Genomic DNA, 19,290 nt, shown 5'->3' with positions numbered 1-19,290 from the left:
ATCCAGTGCACTCAGGAGGCGTCGGCAGACAGCTGGTAAATGGAGGCCTGGATGGCCCACCTCTCGGGTCCCCTGTCTTCCTGGACAAGCTGCCCAGCCCTGCAGCAAGCCCAGAGGGTGGCAGGGGAGGCTGGGCTGTCACCGGAGGCCCACAGGACCGCTGACCAGGGAGGCCAGAGCAGACATGCGAGGGACCCTTCTAAGGATGCGGGGCTTACAACGGAGACATCAACCCAGACGGAGCAAGGCGGAGCAATGTGGCTCACAGCCCTGTGTGGGGAGGTCCCCACAGGGGTGTCCTGATTCTCGCCTCAGTCCTGCTTGCAGGGAGGGTACTCCGGCTGGGGCGAATTACCCTGATTCTGCTGGAGAATCTGTCTCCTCTCCTCTTACTGGCCGGGACAGGTCGGTCCTCCCTCTGGTACCCTCCTTGGCCCCTGCGCAGGTGTGTGCGTGTGCGTGCATGTACGCACGCGGGAGGCGCGGCGGCAGGAACCACCAGTATGTGGATGGGGCTGAGGTACCTCCAGGGTGCCTATCACAGGGCGGCCTTGGAAACGAGTGAGACCTCCTAAATGGGAGCCAACCCTTCAGGCAAGGAGAGGCAGAGCCACCTGTTGCTACCATGTAGCCCTAGGAGCAGGGGCTGTGTCTGCTGACTCAACGGCATTCTGTGTGCCCAGAGAGCCTGCAGCAGCAGGAAGGGCGTGAGCTCCGAAGACCCAGGCTCGAGTCTCTGCTCTGATGCTCACTGTGTGACCTTGAGCAGGTCACTTCACTTCTCAGGGACTCAGGTCCCGCACGTGCAGAACAAGGGTCTTAATCCCTCCCCAGGCAGGCTGTTAGGAGCATGGGACAGTAAGAGCCAGAGAACAAGAAAGCAGCTCTATTATGGAAGGGAGAAAAGAGAGAGAAAGCACAGTCGATTCCCAGCACATTCACGCTGGGAACTTGCCTTGCGTGGCAGACATTCTTTCTGGGCCCCAGGGATTGTCCTCAAGGACCAAGGCTTCTGCTCTTTGCGCCCATCACCCAGGCCTGCCTCCGAGGATGGGCCTGGGTGTACAGCAGGTGCTTGGGAAGCCAGCCCACCCACTAGCTCTGTTGGGGGAAGCAGGCCAAGGGGTAGGGTAGAGCCAGGGGAAGCAGGCTCAGCATCACAGAGGGGCTCTGAGTGATCTTCCCCAAGAAACCAGGACAAGGTCAGGAGGGAAGGGACAGGACTGCAGCCCCCTCCATCATGTGACCCCCGAGCCCACATGGTCACTGATGAAAGAGCAGACCCAGGCTCTCTGAAGAGCCAGTCCCTTCTCTGTGAACTACAGAGGACACAAACTACCTCCCAGGGCCCTGGCGTGGACTAGCTGAAAGCCCCGAGCCTGCTGGAGGGCACCAAGCAGAGCCTCGTACGTGCGGTCTCCCTCCCGCCTCCACTTACGTTCGCTTCTCGTCCCTCATGGAGCTCAGGATGAAGGCCGGCTTCCGGGAGCGGGGGATGTGCACGATGTCCTGCAGTTCTGTGAGGCACAAGGTCCAGTGGGCCGGGGCCACGCGGGTGCTGGGTTCCCACCAGCCCTCGGGCCCTGAGAACAGCTGTGGGGCTGTGCCCTCCCCCGACCGCCCCTGGCAGGAGCACCTGCCTCCGGCCGCCAGCAAGGGCTCTGCGTCCCAGGACACAGCTGAGCAAGAGGCCACCGGGCTAGAATTCAGAGGGGAGCCCACCTCTCTGGAAAGTGCCCCCATCCCACCTGGAGAGCTCCCAGACTCTCCTCGACGCCTTCCTCCCAAAGCCCCAAAGCCCAAGCACCCCAGCCATGCCCTGTGCTTTTCAGTTCCCACAGCGCTTTCTCATGCATCGGGCAAGCGGAGCTGCTGACATCCATCATCACCAGAATCCTTATTCCCAATTGCCAGATGAAGCTCAGAGAGTCTCAGGGACTGACTCGTCCAAGGTCATTTAGCCAAAAGGGCTGAGTCTGGACATTCCTTGAGGTTTAAGTCCATGAGTGAAAGGAGATAACCAACCACTCTCCAGATGCTGCTCATCCTGATCCCAGGTCTGGAAACTTCCTCAGTGGCCTCTCAGATCAGCCGCACCCACCACCCCCTCCGTGTTCTGCTCTGCGCCCCAAGCCCCCACCCCCGCCGCCACCCGATGCACTGGCTGCCCTCCCACTGGCCCGGCACTGCCATGTCATCCAGCTTCTGACGGGCCCTCCCCACCACTGTGCAGAGTCTAGAAGGAGGAAAGCAGGAACGCAGGCTGCAAGGCAGAGCACCTCCCCCTCACCAGGGCATGTGGCCAGAGGGTGGGCGAGATAAGCGGGAGACTGACCAGGAGAGGCAGTGGACAGAGTGCCAGGGACAGAGTAGTAAGGCCAGATGCATGTGTCTGGCCTGCAGCTGGGAAAAAGAGGGCACTAGGGCTACAGTGAACTTGGGGCTCAGCAGGCTCTGCGGCCCCTCGAGGCCCAGGGCATTACCCATCTGACGCTGCGCCCCAGGCCCACCATCCAGCCTGGCTTGGGTGACGGCCTGCCTGTAAAATTGAGAGATAAAGATGGGGTGGGGGGGCAGGGCCTGGGTGGGGATGGGCAGGGGAGGAGAGGGGCAGAGCCAGAGGACCAACTGGCTGCGGGCTCTGCCTTCCCTGACGGCAGGCTAGGCTGGGCTACCCTGGCTAGGTGCTGGTGTCTGCTTCCACGGCAAGAGAGTAAAAAAAAAAAACCTGGTTTGCCAAGGATTGGTTTCTGACTGCCCTGTTCGGGGGACCCTACTCTCAAACAATCTCGGGCCCACAGAAAGTCCAGAGAACGGACACCATCTCCTTGGGGGCCATCCCCACGGGCACCAAGGACACACAGGGGCAGAGGCAGGTTGCCTGGCCATGTTCAAAGGCCTGTAGGTCACCAAAGGGGCCAGCAGGGGACATAGAGGCCCCAGGCCTGGCAGATTCTGCAGCGTGGCAGAAACACTCCTCATTGGAGCCAGAGGGCCAGGGGCTCTGGACCCCAAGAGCACTCATCACTGCCCACCCTGAGCTCCCAGGGCACAAGAAGCGGCCATGAAAGCACCCCCCTAATGGGTGCCCTGGGGATGCCCAGACCTGAGACCGTGTCCAGGGCATTCTCTCAGGAGACATGGACTGTGGGCCATTAGTCAGGGATCCCTGCCCCCCCAGGCCTCTGGGCTCTATGGGTCACTGGCTGCCTCCAGAGGCTGACAAATCCTGCCCCATCCTTCCTTGTTCCCTTCAACAGCTTCTACCCTGGGACCCGTTTCCTTTGGATAAGGACTGCTCTGATCCCAGCACCTGGGGACCAGCTGGAGAGGAGGGAGCGTGGCAGGGGGGAGGCCTACCTAGGTTGTTTAAGCTGATCGGTGGGGGCTGAGATCTTTCCAGGGAGAAGGAGGAGTGATGTGTCGTAGTGGAGCACTGCTCCGAGGGGGCCCCTTGGGTGAGTGGGAGGCGGTAGTCGGCCCCTACGGTTCTCAGCAGAGTTAAGAGCGTCTTCCTGGTGACAACTAGTCATGGTTTGGGGAGGGGGAGATCGTACAGGATCACAAGTGATGTCAACATGCAAGTGAGAGGCCCCTCCTTTCCACACACGGCCCCTGCTCTCATATATCAGGTGGCCTGGGTATGTGGGGGAACCGGACCCCCCAGAGGCCCAACCCTACCCTGACAGGGTGTGCTGACTCCAATCTGTTACAGACAAATAGCTTCCTGGGGCCTGGCAAGGCACGGAGGTCGACCACAGAATATGGAAGAAGGTTGAGGTTGCCCAGTCCGAGTATTTGGGGACCCCTCTTTCCCTTCACTTCCAGTCAAGAAAACAGGACTTCTTGGGGCACCTGGGTGGCTCCGTGGGTGAAGCATCTTCCTTCGGCTCAGGTCATGATCCCAGGGTCTTGGGATGGAGCCCCGTGCTGGGCTCCCTGCTCAGCGGGGAGTCTGCTTCTCCTTCTCCCTCTGCCCCTCCCCCTGGCTCCTACTCACTCTCTCTCTCAAATAAATAAAATCTTAAAAAAACAAACAAACAGGGGCACCTGGGTGGCTCAGTCGTTAAGCATCTGCCTTCAGCTCAGGTCATGATCCCAGGGTCCTGGGATCGAGCCCCACATCGGGCTCCCTGCTCTGCGGGAAGCCTGCTTCTCCCTCTCCCACTCCCCCTGCTTGTGTTCCCTCTCTCGCTGTGTCTCTCTTTGTCAAATAAATAAAATCTTTAAAACAAACAAACAAACAAACCCCAAAATTGGACTTAATTGTATCTACTATAAACTATTTTAAAAATCTAATTTAAGGGATGCCTGGGTGGCTCAGTTGGTTAAGCATCTGCCTTCGGCTCAGGTCATGATCCCAGGCTCCTGGGACGGAGCCCCGCATCAGGCTCCCTGCTCGGCGGGGAGCCTGCTTCTCCCTCTGCCTGCCGCTCCCCCTGCTTGTGCTCTCTCTCTCTCTCCTTCTCTGGCAAATAAATAAATAAATCTTTAAAAAAATAAAATTAAAAAAAATAAAAACCTAACTTAAAAAGAAAGAAAACAGGACTCTTGCCTCCATATTCAGCAATTCTCAAAACCGCTGAATGGAGGGTCCCTTCCAGAGCTCAAAAGGGACCAAGCAGCCTGGGGGCATTTCCCCTCCTCTAGGAGAGATGCCGCAAGAAGTAACGCATGCATGCGCACTTGCACACTAATAACTACACACCCACAGCAACCTCCCCAGCTCCCCAAAACCCCCTGAAGGGGACCCAGGCTTCTGCTGAGGATGATTCGCTTTTTCCAGCCCTGATGCCAAGGCTCCCCAAGTGAACGTGCGGTGCATGCTGCCAGCCTGTGTGCACAGGGCACGCACATGTACTTGTGGAGGGCGGTGCATGCATCAACCCACGGTTGTTCCTGCAAGCGGTCCCATCGGTGAATTCCTCAGGAATGAGCAACTGGCTAACGCTACTGCATGTCCTACCCACCTCCCCAGGAGTCCAGGCACCCTGAAGAACGATGGGGGCCGCACAGAAGAGGACACTGGTTTGGCAAGCCCCTTGGTGGGTTCGAACCATCTACCGGTGATGGCCCTTGTTCTTAGGCACAGAAAGCTTCCCCTCTCAGGCTCCCAGGTGCCCCTGGAAACCCCATGCAGGGAGCACGGGGGTGGGTATGGACAGGATGCTGGTGCCTGATGGCTGGGACCACCCTCTTCCCCAGTGCATGCACCCACCCACCCCTGCCCAACTCTGGTCCAGAGTGCAGGGCACTTACGTTTGCTGATCTTGGAAGCTATGAACGCAGGAGTCTCCCCAAAGTCATTTGGGGTGTCCACCTCTGCCCCAAACACAATGAGGGCCTTGATCATCTCCACATTGTCTTTCTGTTGGGGATGGATTAAGGGGAAAATGCAACAGCTCAGGGAAAGGAAGAGAAAAGGGACGCCAGCCTCGTTCACTTTGCCCATCAACTTGGTGGGCCTCTCATGGGCATGGGAGAAGATGCTGGAACCCTTCAGAACCCCCACCCACCTAATAAGCCAGGCAGAAGCTGGAAGTGACTCACCCCAGCCCCCAGCCCCACCAGCAACTTCTCGAAGGAAGCAATGCATCTATGACCGCTGCCCCAGGAGCCACGGGGACACTGAGGCGTCAGCTGCTGATCACTTTCAGGAACAGCAGCAAGGGGGAGCAGGGAAAGGGAAGGCTGTCCTGCCCATCATGTCTAGGGTGTCTTTCGTGAGGGGTAACTGAGCACACATCCTCCCTCATGGCAGTCTGCAAGTGCAGCTTCTCTCCACGGAGCACTATGCATTTAACATCTGGAGGCTGGGCAGGGGGATGGGGGACATGGTTTCCCAGAACAAACCAATAAACTGGCTGCCAGGAGACCAGAGCTCTGGTCTTATCACCCCCCCTCTTCCTGGGGCCTAATTTCCTTGCCCAGAGAATGAAGAGATGCATCTAGAATGCAGTTTTCCAAATGGTGGCTCATGTACATCAGGATTTATATGGACACAGCTAAGTCCGCAAGCTTGAATCATTAGCTACGCATTTCTGCTTTGGTTACCTTTCTTTTGCGTCACTGGTTTACCGCTTTCGGTAGTGATCGAACACTTCCTTCGAAATAAATTTAAGTAAGTTTAAAAGCAAACCAGCTTCAAGAAATGATTAAGTTCGTAATTGTAAACGTGGTTCACGAATGTGCCAAAAACTGTGAGGCTGGTCCGCAAGTACATGCGGTATAGAAAACAAGGGACATCGGCAGGGGCTCCCCGTGAACATGGGATACCCTCTAGAGGGTTCATGAGGGCCACACTGTTTTCATAGGGGCGCCTGGCTGGCTCAGCTGGAAGAGCATGCAGCTCTTGATCTCAGAGTCTTGAGTTCAAGCCCCATGTTGGGCAGTAGAGATTACTAAAAAAAGGTAAGTACACTTAAAACAAACAAACTCTGCTCTCATAAAAAAATCAAGATGTTTGCTTTTTGTGTCGTACTGACTTTTGCACCAATCGTGTAAAAACAGTGATGGATAAAGCTGCCTGGGCCTCAGCACAACAGTCGCATCAAACTAATACTCGCTGTGGTTTTCCTCTCTGCTGCTCGTTCACAGTAAGTAATCAACCAATTAATTAAAAAGCCAGTTTCCCTCAGGAATGTCCTTCATGAATCAGTACGAATTAATTTTATTAAATTTTGACACTGTTTACTCCATGTCATAAGATGGAGAGAAACTGGGATGCCTCGGTGGCTCAGTTGGTTAAGTGTCTGCCTTTGGCTCAGGTCATGATCCCAGGGTCCTGGCATCGAGTCCCACATCGGGCTCCCTGCTCAGCGGGAAGCCTGCCTGCTTCTCCCTCTGCCTGCCGCTCCCCCCTGCTTGTGCATGCTCTCTCTCCCTTTCTGACAAACAAAATCTTAAAAAAAAAAAAAAAAGATGGAGAGAAAGCATAGGTATTTCTGTGGCATGCTAAAGCACAACCGTTATCTTGAGGAAAAGCAGGGATGCAGTTGTTTGAGTTGTGAGCAGAACCATGTTTTTTTTCTTGGAATGCCATTTTTACTTGAGATCATGACTGATGAACTACGATGGGTCAACCTTGGGTATTCAGAAGATGTTCTCAAAAACGAATGCAGTGAGCCTGGCACTTCGAGAAAAACACCTGACAGTATTTTGTGCCAATGATAAGATTCAAGTTTGCAAACAAAAATGGGAATTCCAGAACACTTTTATATGCCATGGGGGGCTGACAGCTTCCCCAAACTGAAAGACTCTTCTGATGAGATCGGTAGGGATATTTACAAATGTGGGATTTTGATACCATACAACGAATTGATTCAACATTTCTATGCATGCACAGTGAAACAATATTTTCCAAGGATGACCTGAAATCATGCATGGGTAAAAGATCCATGCGGAGTATAAGAGATATCAATGGAATAAAGTGTTTAATGGAACAAAGTGTGAAAAGTTCATGGAGATGGTTGTGGGGCCCGCTAGGAATCGACTTGTCAGAAACTACCCCTTGTCCAGTTTAGGTGCAACATTGAAGAATATTCATGATTCTCTGAAAAGGCGCAACTGTGTATCTTTTCCAACTACGTATCTATGTGAGGCCAGATTTTCTTCAAACCGTCCAACATATATTCAACAACATATTGCAACAGAATAAATGTAGCGGAAGACAGGAGAATCAATGTGTCTTCCCTGAGGCCAGGCATTAAAAATATACACAAAAATGTAAAATGATGCCAATTCTTATTGACTATTTTTTGTTTTGGAAAATAAAGTTGTTTTTCATAAAAATGTTACTTATTGGGGCACCTGGGTGTCTCAATCAGTTAAGCGTCTGCCTTCAGCTCAGGTAATGATCCCACCAGGGTCCTGGGATTGAGCCCTGCATAGGGCTCCCTGATTGGTGGGCAGTCTGCTTCTCCCTCTCCCTCTGACCCTCGTCCCTGCTCGTTCTCTCTCTCTCTCTCTCTCTGTCTCAAATAAATAAATAAAAAATAATCTTAAAAAAAAACAGAACTCATTCTCTAAAAAAAAAAAATGTTACTTATTGAGGTTAGACTGTGGTTGGTGAATTGTTATTTTTAAATGAATATTTTGAAAATTTCTTATTTTTAATCTCCAATCTAGTAAATATAGATAAAATCCAAATAAATGAAAAGTCTTTGGGATCTTCAATAATTATTTCTTAAAGAGTATTAAGGGACCATATAAACCCAAACTTCTGAGAACAGATGAACTAGATAATTCTAGGAGCTCCTTCGGTGCTGAAAATGGCCATGATTTTATTTACGGTTTCCACCTCCCAGGCAACAGTGTCTTCACCACGGTTATGGCCTTTGGTATAAAACAGGATGTCTTTGAGTGTGTCCTCAACCTACATCTTTTAGAGTCCCAGATAACTCTGCAATTCCATCCCTTAGAGATCTGTTGAACATACTTATGTATACGTGCTATTGCTACAGAATACGCAACACATACACACACGTCAGTGATGAATAACATCCCCTCCCCTGCATTTAATATGTTCATACTCTAGTTGTCTATCCACACTGGAGGGGCTTTGAGGGCAGGAACTATGCTCTAAAATAAACCCCAAACCATGGCCAACACCTACTGTGAGCCACCAAGATGTATAAGCAGACCCTGCCTTCCGGGAGTTTAGAGTCCCACCCAGGAGAAAGGAACAATATGCAGATGAGTATTTCCCTGAATAATGCAGGGCGGGGGGGGGGGGGGGAGAACTGACATCTCAGGGACATTTCAGGGATGCTCCAGGGGTTACCAAGGGTCCGTCACTCACTCCTCTCAACAGCTCTGCCTGGTGGGTGCCGACACCCCCGGTTTCCAGATAAGGAAATCGAGGCTGACAGAGGTGACTTGCCCAAGGCCAAAGCAGGTCGTTGGGGCTGTACTGCTCCTCTCACCCCATGCCCTTGTCAAATGGGGAGCACAGGAGGGAGAGGAACTGCAGCGCAGAGGAAGGAGGTGGTGTTTTGGGCTGAGAGGGCGACACGGAAGGCTCCTGAGGGAGAAGGCAGGGTCTAAGCTGGTAAGATTGCCAGCAGCGGGGAAAGGAAGAGGGCACTGCGTGAGGGGGGTGAGGGGCAGGCGCCCCCTCCCCCGCACGGGCGCTGCTGGATGCGGACGGTGGGCTCACCGACATGGCCAGGTGCAGCGGGGTGTTGCCGTGCTCCCCGCGGGCGTCGGCGTTGGCCCCGTAGGTCAGCAACACCATGACACAGTCGAAGCGGTTGCGCATCACGGCCACGTGCAGGGCCGTGTTCCCCGCGCAGCTGGTGCTGTTCACGTCGCAGCCCCGTTTCAGCAGCATGCGGGCCATCTGCGGGAGACAGGGTCCTCGCCGGAGTGGGTAGGTGGGGACACCCGGGCGCCGTCACCTCCTCCCTGAGAGTCCCTGAGGAATTGAGCTTCTGGAAAGCTCCAGCCACAAGAAGAACTTAGGTGGCAGGCCCCAGTTCTGGGGGTGGCCCTAGACCCTGGCCCAGGCTATCAGCACCCCAGAAGTAGAGGACAAAAGGCTGAAGATAGACTGACTGATTTAAGGGGCTTCTGGGTTCTTCCCTGGAGTTAACAGGACCCCATGCATCTCTGCAAACTCCCAGAACTGCCCCACTCCCTGCGACCTTCCCTGGGATCCTGCAAAGGTCTGACCCCTCCCTGGGCCTGGGCAACACACACCCCTATACCTGACAGTCCCGGGGAGCCTGGCCTTTGGAGCTCGCCAGTCCTGCGCCCAAAGCTCAACCCCACTTCATCCCAGTCCTCTGAGCTTAGGGGGGTCACCGCACCCCCTGCACCCAGTTTTCTCTTCTGTGAGAGAAGGGCCTTCTTCACAGAGTGGTGACAATGAACGACAAAACATACACGAAAGGGCCTGACTTGGTGTCTAGCCACTGGCAGGGAGAAGGTGCCCAGCAGAGGTTGGCAATCTCCTCCCTCCTGGCCCATCACGTTTAAGAACAGGCCACAGTCTCTGGGGCACCCAGGGCACTGCTGAGCTCTGCTTCCGGGCAGTGAGACACCAGAGGCCCCCATCCTCCCCGGGGGGTGGACTTGGCTTAGGGAAGGCCTCCCAGAAAGCCACCCAGCCTGAGCATCACACCACCTCCCGCTTGACCAGTTACAAAGACTTTTCTCACACATTGCCTCGCCGACTTCACACCCCCAAAGGCAGCCTGTAGGACGCCCCATTCATACACAAAGAAGCCACGGAGGGGACCTTGCCACCGTGCCAGTGAGCAGCAGAACAACACCGGGATGCCATCTATGTCTCCCCCTGCAGGACCACTAAGAGATCAACCCCCACGGCGCCATCCCCGAAGTCATCTTAGGAACCGGCTTCCTGCAGGCAGCTGAGGAACAGGGGGCTCTGGGACTCTGCCCCCTGCCCACCCACCACTCACCCTCAGGCTGCCTACCTCAGCGGTCTTGGCCCAGTGGAGGGGGCTGGCTCCATAGCGAGGGTCTTTGCTGTGGATCTGGTTGCTGTCCATGCTGATGATCATTTCAGCACACCTAGGGAGAAAGGAGCCATCGGGCAGTACAGAAGGTCGTGGGGGTGGAGGGAGGTGGCCTGGGGCTGGAAAAGGCCATGACTTGGGGCTTCATCTCCTGGTGAAGAAGAGTTTCTGCAAAATTTCTCTTGGTTTTGCAACAGAACCAACCAGCATGTATGCTATGGTATGTCAAGGGTATCCTGGGCCCCCACAGGCCTAGCTCAAGCCCCCACCTCCAGAAAGTCTTCCCTGATAACTCCAATCAGCAATGATCACTCTCACTGGTGCTGGCCTTAAAGTCAGGCAGGCCTGGGTAACCCCAGCTTCCTCACTGGTGATCTCTGGCGAGTGGCTGAGCCCATCTGCAACATGGGCATGGTCCTCACTGGACTGGTGGGGATTAAAGGAGAGAAGGGATCGAGCCCCGCATGGGGCTCCCTGCTCAGCGGGAAGTCTGCTTCTCCCTCTTCCTCTGCTGCTCCCCCTGCTTCTGTGTGCACCCTCCCTCCCTGTCAAATAAATGAAATCTTAAAAAAAAGGGGGGGGTAGGGAATTCTGATATATGCTACAACACTAATGAACCTTGAAGACATTTTGCAAAGTGAAAGTCAAGTCCCAGGCCCAAACCGGGCTCTATAAAGGTCAGCTGAGTTGACATAAATAGCAGAGGGGCTCCCAAATTGGAGCCGGGATGGGACCTCTGTGCTGGCTACCACATGGTGGCAGAGGGATGTCCCCGCTGGGGCCCTGGGAGGACGTGGCCATGTGGGGCTGTGTAGGGCATGCCCACAGTGTGAGGCCACTCGCATCGTCTTCTGTGCATGATCCCTTGTGATGTGTACCAGCCCCACAGGGGGAGGCCTGGCAGGGGCAGAGAGGAATGTGGCCAGAGGCGTCTAAGGAGCGAGCGAGCCACGCAATACCAGGCCCCTGGACAGGAAAGCTTGGGGTGGCCGGAGCTGAGCCAGAACAGGGCTGCCATGCCACCTCTCGGGGATAAAAAAGCATCAGCCATCACTTGTGCCCATTTGGGTTGCAACCTGCAATCAGGGAACATGACTACTGGGGATGAGGGTTTTGGTACTGTCTCCAACCATTTGGTCAAGTCTTCCTGAACATTCTAGTCCATCTTGGCTGTGCTGCGGAGGATCACGGGAAGGTAGGCTGGCCCAAGTTTGGACTAGACCTTTGAGGGGATAGCCATGGCAACGGGGCCGGCAAGGTGGGTGCAGACTCCAGGACTCCAGAAAAAGGGAAAACCTGCGGGAGGGCAAGGCTTGCCCCCGACGCGTGTGCCGCCCTCTGTGCTCTTCCCCTGCCTGTCCAGCACACAGCCTAGAAGGACCCAGTGACTTCTGTGTCTCCTGTCCGGGTCCGTCTCTTCAAGGCCAGCGCTTAGCACAGCGCCCAGACAGAGGGACCGACTGAGCCCTTCATTCCGTCAGTCATTCTAGATACTGTTCCCACTGGGCATGTTTTGAGATATTCATCTCTCTCTCTCTCTCTGTTTTTTTTTTTTAAGATTTATTTATTTTAGCGAGAGAGAGCGCACACAAGCAGGAGGGGCAGGGAGAAGGAGAGAGAGAGAGAGAATCTCAAGCAGACTCCACACTGCACACAGAGCCCGACACAGGGCTCAATCTCATCACCCTAAGATCATGACCCAAGCTGAAACCAAGAGTCGGATGCCCAACCGACTGCACCACCCAGGCACCCCTTCATCTCTTTAATCACACACCCCCCACCCTATACACACACGCACGCACGCACATACACACACACACTTCACATGGAGAATTTTCCTGAGACCAGGATTTCCCAGGTCTGGGGAGAAGGGAAGAAATGCGAGAGTGGTCCAGAGCTCCCCAAGGCATGGGCCTGGTACCTGCATCCCAGCAGCACCACCAGCCTGGAAGGATGGACACATCTAGGCAGAAGGGGCTCTGGGCCACCTCGCCAAGCATTCCTGGGCTTCGAGCCAGGAATCTGTGAAGCCACAGAGCAGCGCTGTAGCCACGAAGGGGTTTAGATCGGGCTGGTGGGCCTAGACGGAAGAGGACCCATCCTCTAGGACCCAGCCCTCCTTGGGGCTGCATGTGACTCTGGCACAGGAGGACCACCTGGAGGAGGTGGAAAGGGGGGACCCCGGGGAAGACTTGGATTGTTCTTCTCTAGTCTGGTAAAGGGAGGATCCTGGACAGAAATTAAGGTGCATTACAGAAAACATTTTAAAATGCTACTCTTTGCACAGCTAACTTTCTGGACTGAGATTCACATCCTCTACACGTTCATCAAGTACCTTGTTCGGGCCAGGCTGGTCCTCGGCACAAGTAGCAGAAACACATCTAATGAGCCTGCGGAGGCCAGTGCTCACCTGGGCGTGAGAAGAGCTGCGGGAGCCAGAGGCCCAGCCAGCCAGGCGGGGGAGTGAGGTCTTACCCCTTATGGGAGAACTTCATGGCCGTGTGGATGGGGTAGCCAGCGGACCCCATGATGTTGCACCGAGCATTGCAAAGGAGCAGCACGCGGACCATCTCCTGCTTCCCCATCTGGCAGGCCAGGTGCAGCGGAGTCTGTCCCTGGTTGTTCACCTGGTTCAGGCCAGCTGATGCGTTCTTCCCTAGGAGCTGACAGCGGGACACCGGGGTGGGCTGGAGCCCAACAAACACAAGTCCCCGCATGACCCTTCCTCACACCCTCCGTGCCAGTCTCCTGCACCCACTTGAAGGGAAGGGAAGTCTGACTCTGTGAGAACACGGTAGGGACATTAAGGGGAGCAACAGAGAAAGGAGGTTTGCCGGAAAACAGGACGCCGGCTGTACCAGGGTTGGCTGGGGGCTGATCTGGCACAGCTTGGCTCATATGAAAAACTTCCCAACCAAGAAACCTGTTGTTCGTTTGGATGGGCACTGGGGGTCTGGGTGGGAGTGATTCCTGCTTTTCATTGTGTACTTTCGTCATATTTTCTTCTCTCCTGCTTGAATTTCTTTCTTTTTCTTTTTTTAAGATTTTATTTATTTATTTGACAGAGAGAGACACAGTGAGAGAGGGAACACAAGCAGGGGGAGTGGGAGAGGGAGAAGCAGGCTTCCTGCTGAGCAGGGAGCCCGATGTGGGGCTCAATCCCAGGACCCTGGGACCATGACCTGAGCCCAAGGCAGATGCTTAATGACTGAGTCACCCAGGCGCCCCTCCTGCTTGAATTTCTTTTTGCTAGGTTCACATATTATTTTTTCAATTAAAAAGAAAAACAAACAGGCAATCCTTTCTGCCCATGGGCCCCGTCCTATGCTTTAATAAAAACACCTTTTTGCACTAAAACAAACAAACAAACAAACAGAACAAACCAGTATTACAAAGAAAGCCAGGAGGTTTCATTTCCTCACTTGTGGCCGAGTGCTGTCTCCATAGGTTTAACTACAACTCCTGTGCACCCGGGGGACCTCGCTGGGCCTGTCAACAGGCTGGGGACATGGCAAAGAGGTTCGACTCCAGGGCCACCCCCACTGCTCACAGCTCTGCCCCTCCCTGGGCACGTTTCTTTAACTCATGGAACCTCAGTTTATTTGGCAATGAGAGGAGGATCATGACCCCTCCCCTCCCCAGAGAGGCTATTTTGAGAATTAACTGGAACACACAACACTCAGTACAGGGCCAGACATGAGACCAGCCCACGACAAAGGACAGTTGAGTGTGTGCCTGCCGTCTGCACAGAGGCAGGTCCTGTGGGGCACAGTGCTGGGCACAGAGCCGGCTCTCAGGAAAGATGGAGTTCACCAGAGCACATGGAAATCCCTTCCCTCTGCACCAATCATACAACATGAACACATATTTTTGGGAACAATGTCGTTCCTTTCTGATGCCAGGGCAGAGAAGGACATAACCTTTAAAAGAATCTTCTAGGGGCGCCTGGGTGGCTCAGTTGGTTAAACGGCTGCCTTCGGCTCAGGTCATGATGCCAGAGTCCTGGGATCGAGCCCCGCTTCGGGCTCCCTGCTCGGCGGGGAGCCTGCTTCTCCCTCTCCCTCTGCCTGCCTCTCTGCCTACTTGTTCTCTCTCTTTATCTCTTTGTCAAATAAATAAATAAAATCTTTAAAAAATAAATAAATAAAAATAAATGTAAATTAAAAAAATAAAAATAAATAAAAGAATCTTCTAACTCTGGGCAATAAAATCCTGTCTGGTACTCTGTCTTTTCCATCCAATACATAAAGTCGCCTTTAATGACATCACTCTATCTACTTGCCTATGATTTTTATTTTCATTTCTCAGCCTGATGATCAAATATTTAACAGGAGGGGTATGTCTGGTGCAAATGTCTAGAGGAGCCGGATGGAGTTTTGAGTTCCTGTAAAAAGCTAAGCTCAGGTCCCGCTGAACCGTAAGCCTGTCCGGGCAGGGCGGGAAATGAATTCATGCAGCCCAGGGTCGGGCTCAGTAGGGGCTCGGGACAAGCCGAACCGAACTGCTTGGCCGGACTGGGCCTCCAGTTTAGTTTGCTGGGTGGGGGGACCTCCCTAGGGTTGTCAGATCAGAGCCCAGTAGCCGAGGATGTGTCTCCTTGGTAAGCATGAGGAGGGAAGGGGGGGGACGCCCTCCAGGAAGGAGCTCGGGACAAGTGGGGACAAGCTCCAGTCATCCCCCCGGCCCCCCGCTGCTCACCTGCAGCACCTGGGCATTGTCACCCTGGACAGCGTAATGGAAGGCTGTCTCCCCATTGTTGTCCGTGACGTCCATCTGGGCGTGGCAGTACTGCACCAGCTCCACCAGGATCTCCCCGTCACCCTTGCGGCAGGCCAGGTGCAAGGGGGTGCAGCCCTCCTCACTCTCCCTGTTATTGGCGCAGCTGTAGGGGCGGGGGTGGGGTGGGCACAAGGAGGGAAGGGTGCTGAGAAACTCAGGGGCAGCAGAGGGCAGTGGGCTAGGGGCTCAAGAGCATTCCTGCCACGCTCGGGCTGGCTCACAATTTATTTGGGACCAATGTGATTTTAACAGTCATTTACTTGCACGCCCGTACGAGGGATGGGTCCTAGGGCCCCACCAGCCAGAAGTCGGTGGTGGGGTGGCACAGAACGGGTCAGAATGCTGAAATCTCATCAACCTCAGACAGTTCACTTAACCTTGCTGGGCTTCAATATCCTGATCTACAAAAGAATAACAATAATGCCCGCCCTAGGAAAGGGACAGGGCCTCGGGGAGGTTAATCCCCACAAGGTCCAAGAACAGGCCTGGAAACTATAAAGGGCAGCGAGGAATTCTGAGCCTAGGGCCTGGGGGCTGAGCCATGCTGTGGCCACCTCAGGGCAAGTGGGTGAGCCAGAATACTTCAGCAGGGCCCACACAGTCCCCTCTCGGGGGCACATCTGCTGACAAAAATATTGGCTGAAGAGCCACGTGAGAGAGGGAGCAGCCAGATCTTTGGAAGAAGACACGAGGACCTGAGGCCTCTTCAGCTCTCTCCAGCAAAGCGACCTAGCACGGATCATATCCAAGGTACTGGGCAACTTTTGGCTTTACAGAGGGAAACTGAGGCAGGACTGAGCAACTGCCCCAGGCCCCGCCCATCCACACACACAGGCACATGCACTGTCCCTCCTGGCCCACCTGATGATGCGGCTGTGGTGGAAACACTCTCGGATCCCCAATTCCACCGCCAAGTGGGCCACCGACCAGCTGGGGTGGTTGCGGATGAGGTCGGTCAATTGCTGCAGGACCTCCACGTGTAGGATGTGGCTGGAGCTCTCGTAGAAGGGCGGCAGCTGCGAAGAATAGTGCTGGAAGTTCACGAGGGCGTCCGCCTCCGTCTCCAGCTGGAAGAGTCTGTGGAGCCGGGACACGGGAGGACAACACAGAAATGAGCAGAAGCCTTGGGTCCCCCCGTACACAGGCTGCTGCCTGCCTCTGGCCGTGCAGGGACCCACTTCAGCTGGACTCCCCTTCCCACCGCATGCACATGCGCGCACACGCACGCACTCACACACCCACCTCCAAACGGAGTCAGGATTTTATTTTTATTTAAAAAAATTTTCTTTTCCATTTTTTATATCATCTCATGGTGCTTTTAAATTTTATTTTAACAAAGCCCTGTCATATCCACTTTCTAATTTGATTATGACATCTGAGAGCCCCAGCCTCAAGTCCCCGGCCCTCGCACACCATAGGAAGTAAATAAGCGTATAACTTAAATGTCCAGCAGAATACGATATAAACTGAGGCACAGCTATGTGATGGAACATTATGCAACCATTAAGATGCGATATTAAAAGAACAGTGAAATGTGATTTTGTAATGTTAAGTAAAAAAGCAAGATACAAATTTTATATGATACAATGTGATCTAAATTGTGTTAAAAAATATGTCAAAATGTACATGGTAGTATAGTAATCGAAATGTTCTTTATCCACTTCTGAAGTTTCTAAATTTTCTACAATGAGTTTATATAATTTTTGTTTTTTTAAGTAGGCTCCACACCCAGCATGGAGCTCAGTGTGGGGCCTGAACTCACAACCCTGAGATCGAGACCTGAACCGAGATCAAGAGTTGGACGCTCAACTGACTGAGCCACCCAGGTGCCCCTATAATTTTTTATAATCAGAAAAAAATTTTTGTTTTTTCTTGTTTTTTTTGAGAAACCAATCAGATGGTATCCCTTCCCTCTAACTCCCCCAAAGGAGGAGAAGAACGATCATCATAAACCTTGTTCATTTTTAGAGTTGTGTTTAAGTCCCAGGTTTGCTATTAAGCTGCTGTGTGACCTAGGGAAAATTCTTTCCCTCCCTGAGCCCTAATTTAAACATGAGACCAACTGTACCTGTCCCACCTATCTCACAGAGGTACTATGAGAATCAGATGGGATAGCCAAGTAATAGCACTTTAGAAATGGATAATCACAATGACGGTTGACACTGAAGATACTTGAAGTTTTGACCAGGGCTTTCAACATTAAAGACCCATGGTCAGCCAGGGTCTAGCAGAGGTGGTGCCCAAAGAGTGTTGGCTCAACAAGGCTCGCCTGTTCTTTCCAAGAGAGAGTGCAATTGTTTAGCAAATATCTACTGAGTGCATGTTCTGCACCTGCCATTGTTCTAGATGGAAGAGGTAAATTAATGAACAAAACAGATGACAAGCCCCACCTTCCCGAAGCCCGTGTTCTTAGGGGAGAGACCAACACAATGCGTAAGCGACAAATCAAAATAAGAAAGTACAATAAACAAATCGCCAGGTATTAAGTGCTAAAGAACAAACAAAGAAAGGAGGATATGGGAGGAAGTCCTTCCTCATTTTCCTTGGCTGGTTTTGTTCCATCTCGCCCACCTCTGCCGTCGGAGGGCTCCATGTTAAATGCTGCTATATGTCAGACACGAAGACACTAAATGACACTGACAAGGACACTAAAAACTGATCACTGGATTTAGCATCAATAAAATATTAATGACCTTGACAAAGCACTTTTGGTGCAACAGTGGGAACCGGAGCCTGATGGGAGAGGGCCTGAGAAGGAATGGGATGTAAGAAATTGGAGAAGCAAGGGGCGCCTGGGTGGCTCAGTTGGTTAAGCGACTGCCTTCAGCTCAGGTCATGATCCTGGGGTCCTGGGATCGAGCCCCGCATCAGGCTCCCTGCTCAGCCGGAAGCCTGCTTCTCCCTCTCCCACTCCCCCTACTTGTGTTCCCCCTCACGCTGTCTCTCTCTCTCTCTGTCAATTAAATAAATAAATAAAATCTTAAAAAAAAAAAATTGGAGAAGCAAGTATAGACGATATTTGTTAGGGGGTTCGCCACAGAGGGGAGCAAACTGAGGCAGCTAATGGGGAAAGTGAAATCAGGCATTTGAATGCTGCTGAGACCAACCCAAAAGAAAAGAGGATCTCTCGGAGGACTCCCAGTTCCACAATGATGGCCCAGGTAATGTGAACCAGACTGCCCCCTAGGGACAACCAGAAATGCTGGACAAAATGTAAAAGGCATCCGCTTGAGGCGCTGGACAGGGAAGCAGACAGGGATGAAGTGTCAGGTGGGAAGGGGTTATGGAAACCCAGGAAGTGAGCCTGGTGGCCTGCTCAAGAATCAGAGGGGATAGCCTGCTGGCACTTGAGAGGCTGGAGGGATACATCATAGATCATCAGCAACCTCATGGGCTTGGGGGACAGGGACTGGAGGCCAGGGGAGGGCCCTGATGAACCCTCTTACTGTGGGTGGAGGTCCTGAAGGACTAAGGCATAAGATGAGCCACAGTAGACAGACCCTCCCAGAGACTGCAGCTCAGCTCCAAATAATTTCAGTTCCAGAAAATGGATTGAAATTATCCTTACTAATGATAATGTTCCCAGGTACCTGGGAGAAGCAAACATAAAAGAAACATTAAGCCAGGCTTCAAACTGTTTCTACAAGCATCGTTGCAAATCCAAGGGCCAGCACAGAATCAAAACTCACCAAGCACAGGAGATACTACATGATGTGAAAGAAAACCAACAGAAATAATGTATGATGGAAACAGATCTGTAAGTAAGGGGCTGCAAATACCGAAGTCATCTGACACAGACTTTAAAATAACTGCGATAGGGGCACCTGGGTGGCTCAGTCAGTAGAGCATGCAACTCTTGATGTCAGGGTTGTGAGTTCGAGCCCCAGGTTGGGCATAGAGTTTACTTAAAAAAATAAAATAAATGTGATAATATTTAAGAGGATGAAAAGGAAGATTTAGAATTGGGGCAAAGAACTTGAATCCATTTTAAAAATGCGAATTACAGCTTATTAAAAAATACAACTGCTGA

General features: G+C 52.9%; 1 protein-coding gene across 4 annotated transcripts in view; it reads right to left on the bottom strand.

Moving 5' to 3' along the window:
* Nucleotides 1-19,290, bottom strand: part of PLA2G6 (phospholipase A2 group VI) — a 60,096-nt gene that overhangs the window by 17,291 nt on the left and 23,515 nt on the right. For 3 of the 4 annotated variants that reach the window (XM_064590613.1, XM_064590610.1, XM_064590612.1), the window contains 8 exons: nt 16,122-16,337; nt 15,180-15,363; nt 12,957-13,144; nt 10,440-10,536; nt 9,158-9,340; nt 5,260-5,368; nt 3,361-3,525; nt 1,439-1,517 (listed from right to left, as the gene is read on the bottom strand). In XM_064590613.1, the coding sequence (XP_064446683.1) occupies nt 1,439-1,517; nt 3,361-3,525; nt 5,260-5,368; nt 9,158-9,340; nt 10,440-10,536; nt 12,957-13,144; nt 15,180-15,363; nt 16,122-16,337 (1,221 nt within the window). The remainder of the gene's footprint in view (nt 1-1,438; nt 1,518-3,360; nt 3,526-5,259; nt 5,369-9,157; nt 9,341-10,439; nt 10,537-12,956; nt 13,145-15,179; nt 15,364-16,121; nt 16,338-19,290) is intronic. The other variant, XM_064590614.1, reaches the window with a different exon arrangement.

Source organism: Mirounga angustirostris, unplaced genomic scaffold (genome assembly GCF_029215605.1).
Source record: "Mirounga angustirostris isolate CCGP_5_RB_7025 unplaced genomic scaffold, mMirAng1.0.hap1 SCAF_5, whole genome shotgun sequence".
Lineage (NCBI taxonomy): Eukaryota > Metazoa > Chordata > Mammalia > Carnivora > Phocidae > Mirounga > Mirounga angustirostris.
The sequence above is the reverse complement of the archived record's forward strand: the minus strand, read 5'-3'. Positions and strand labels throughout refer to the sequence as shown.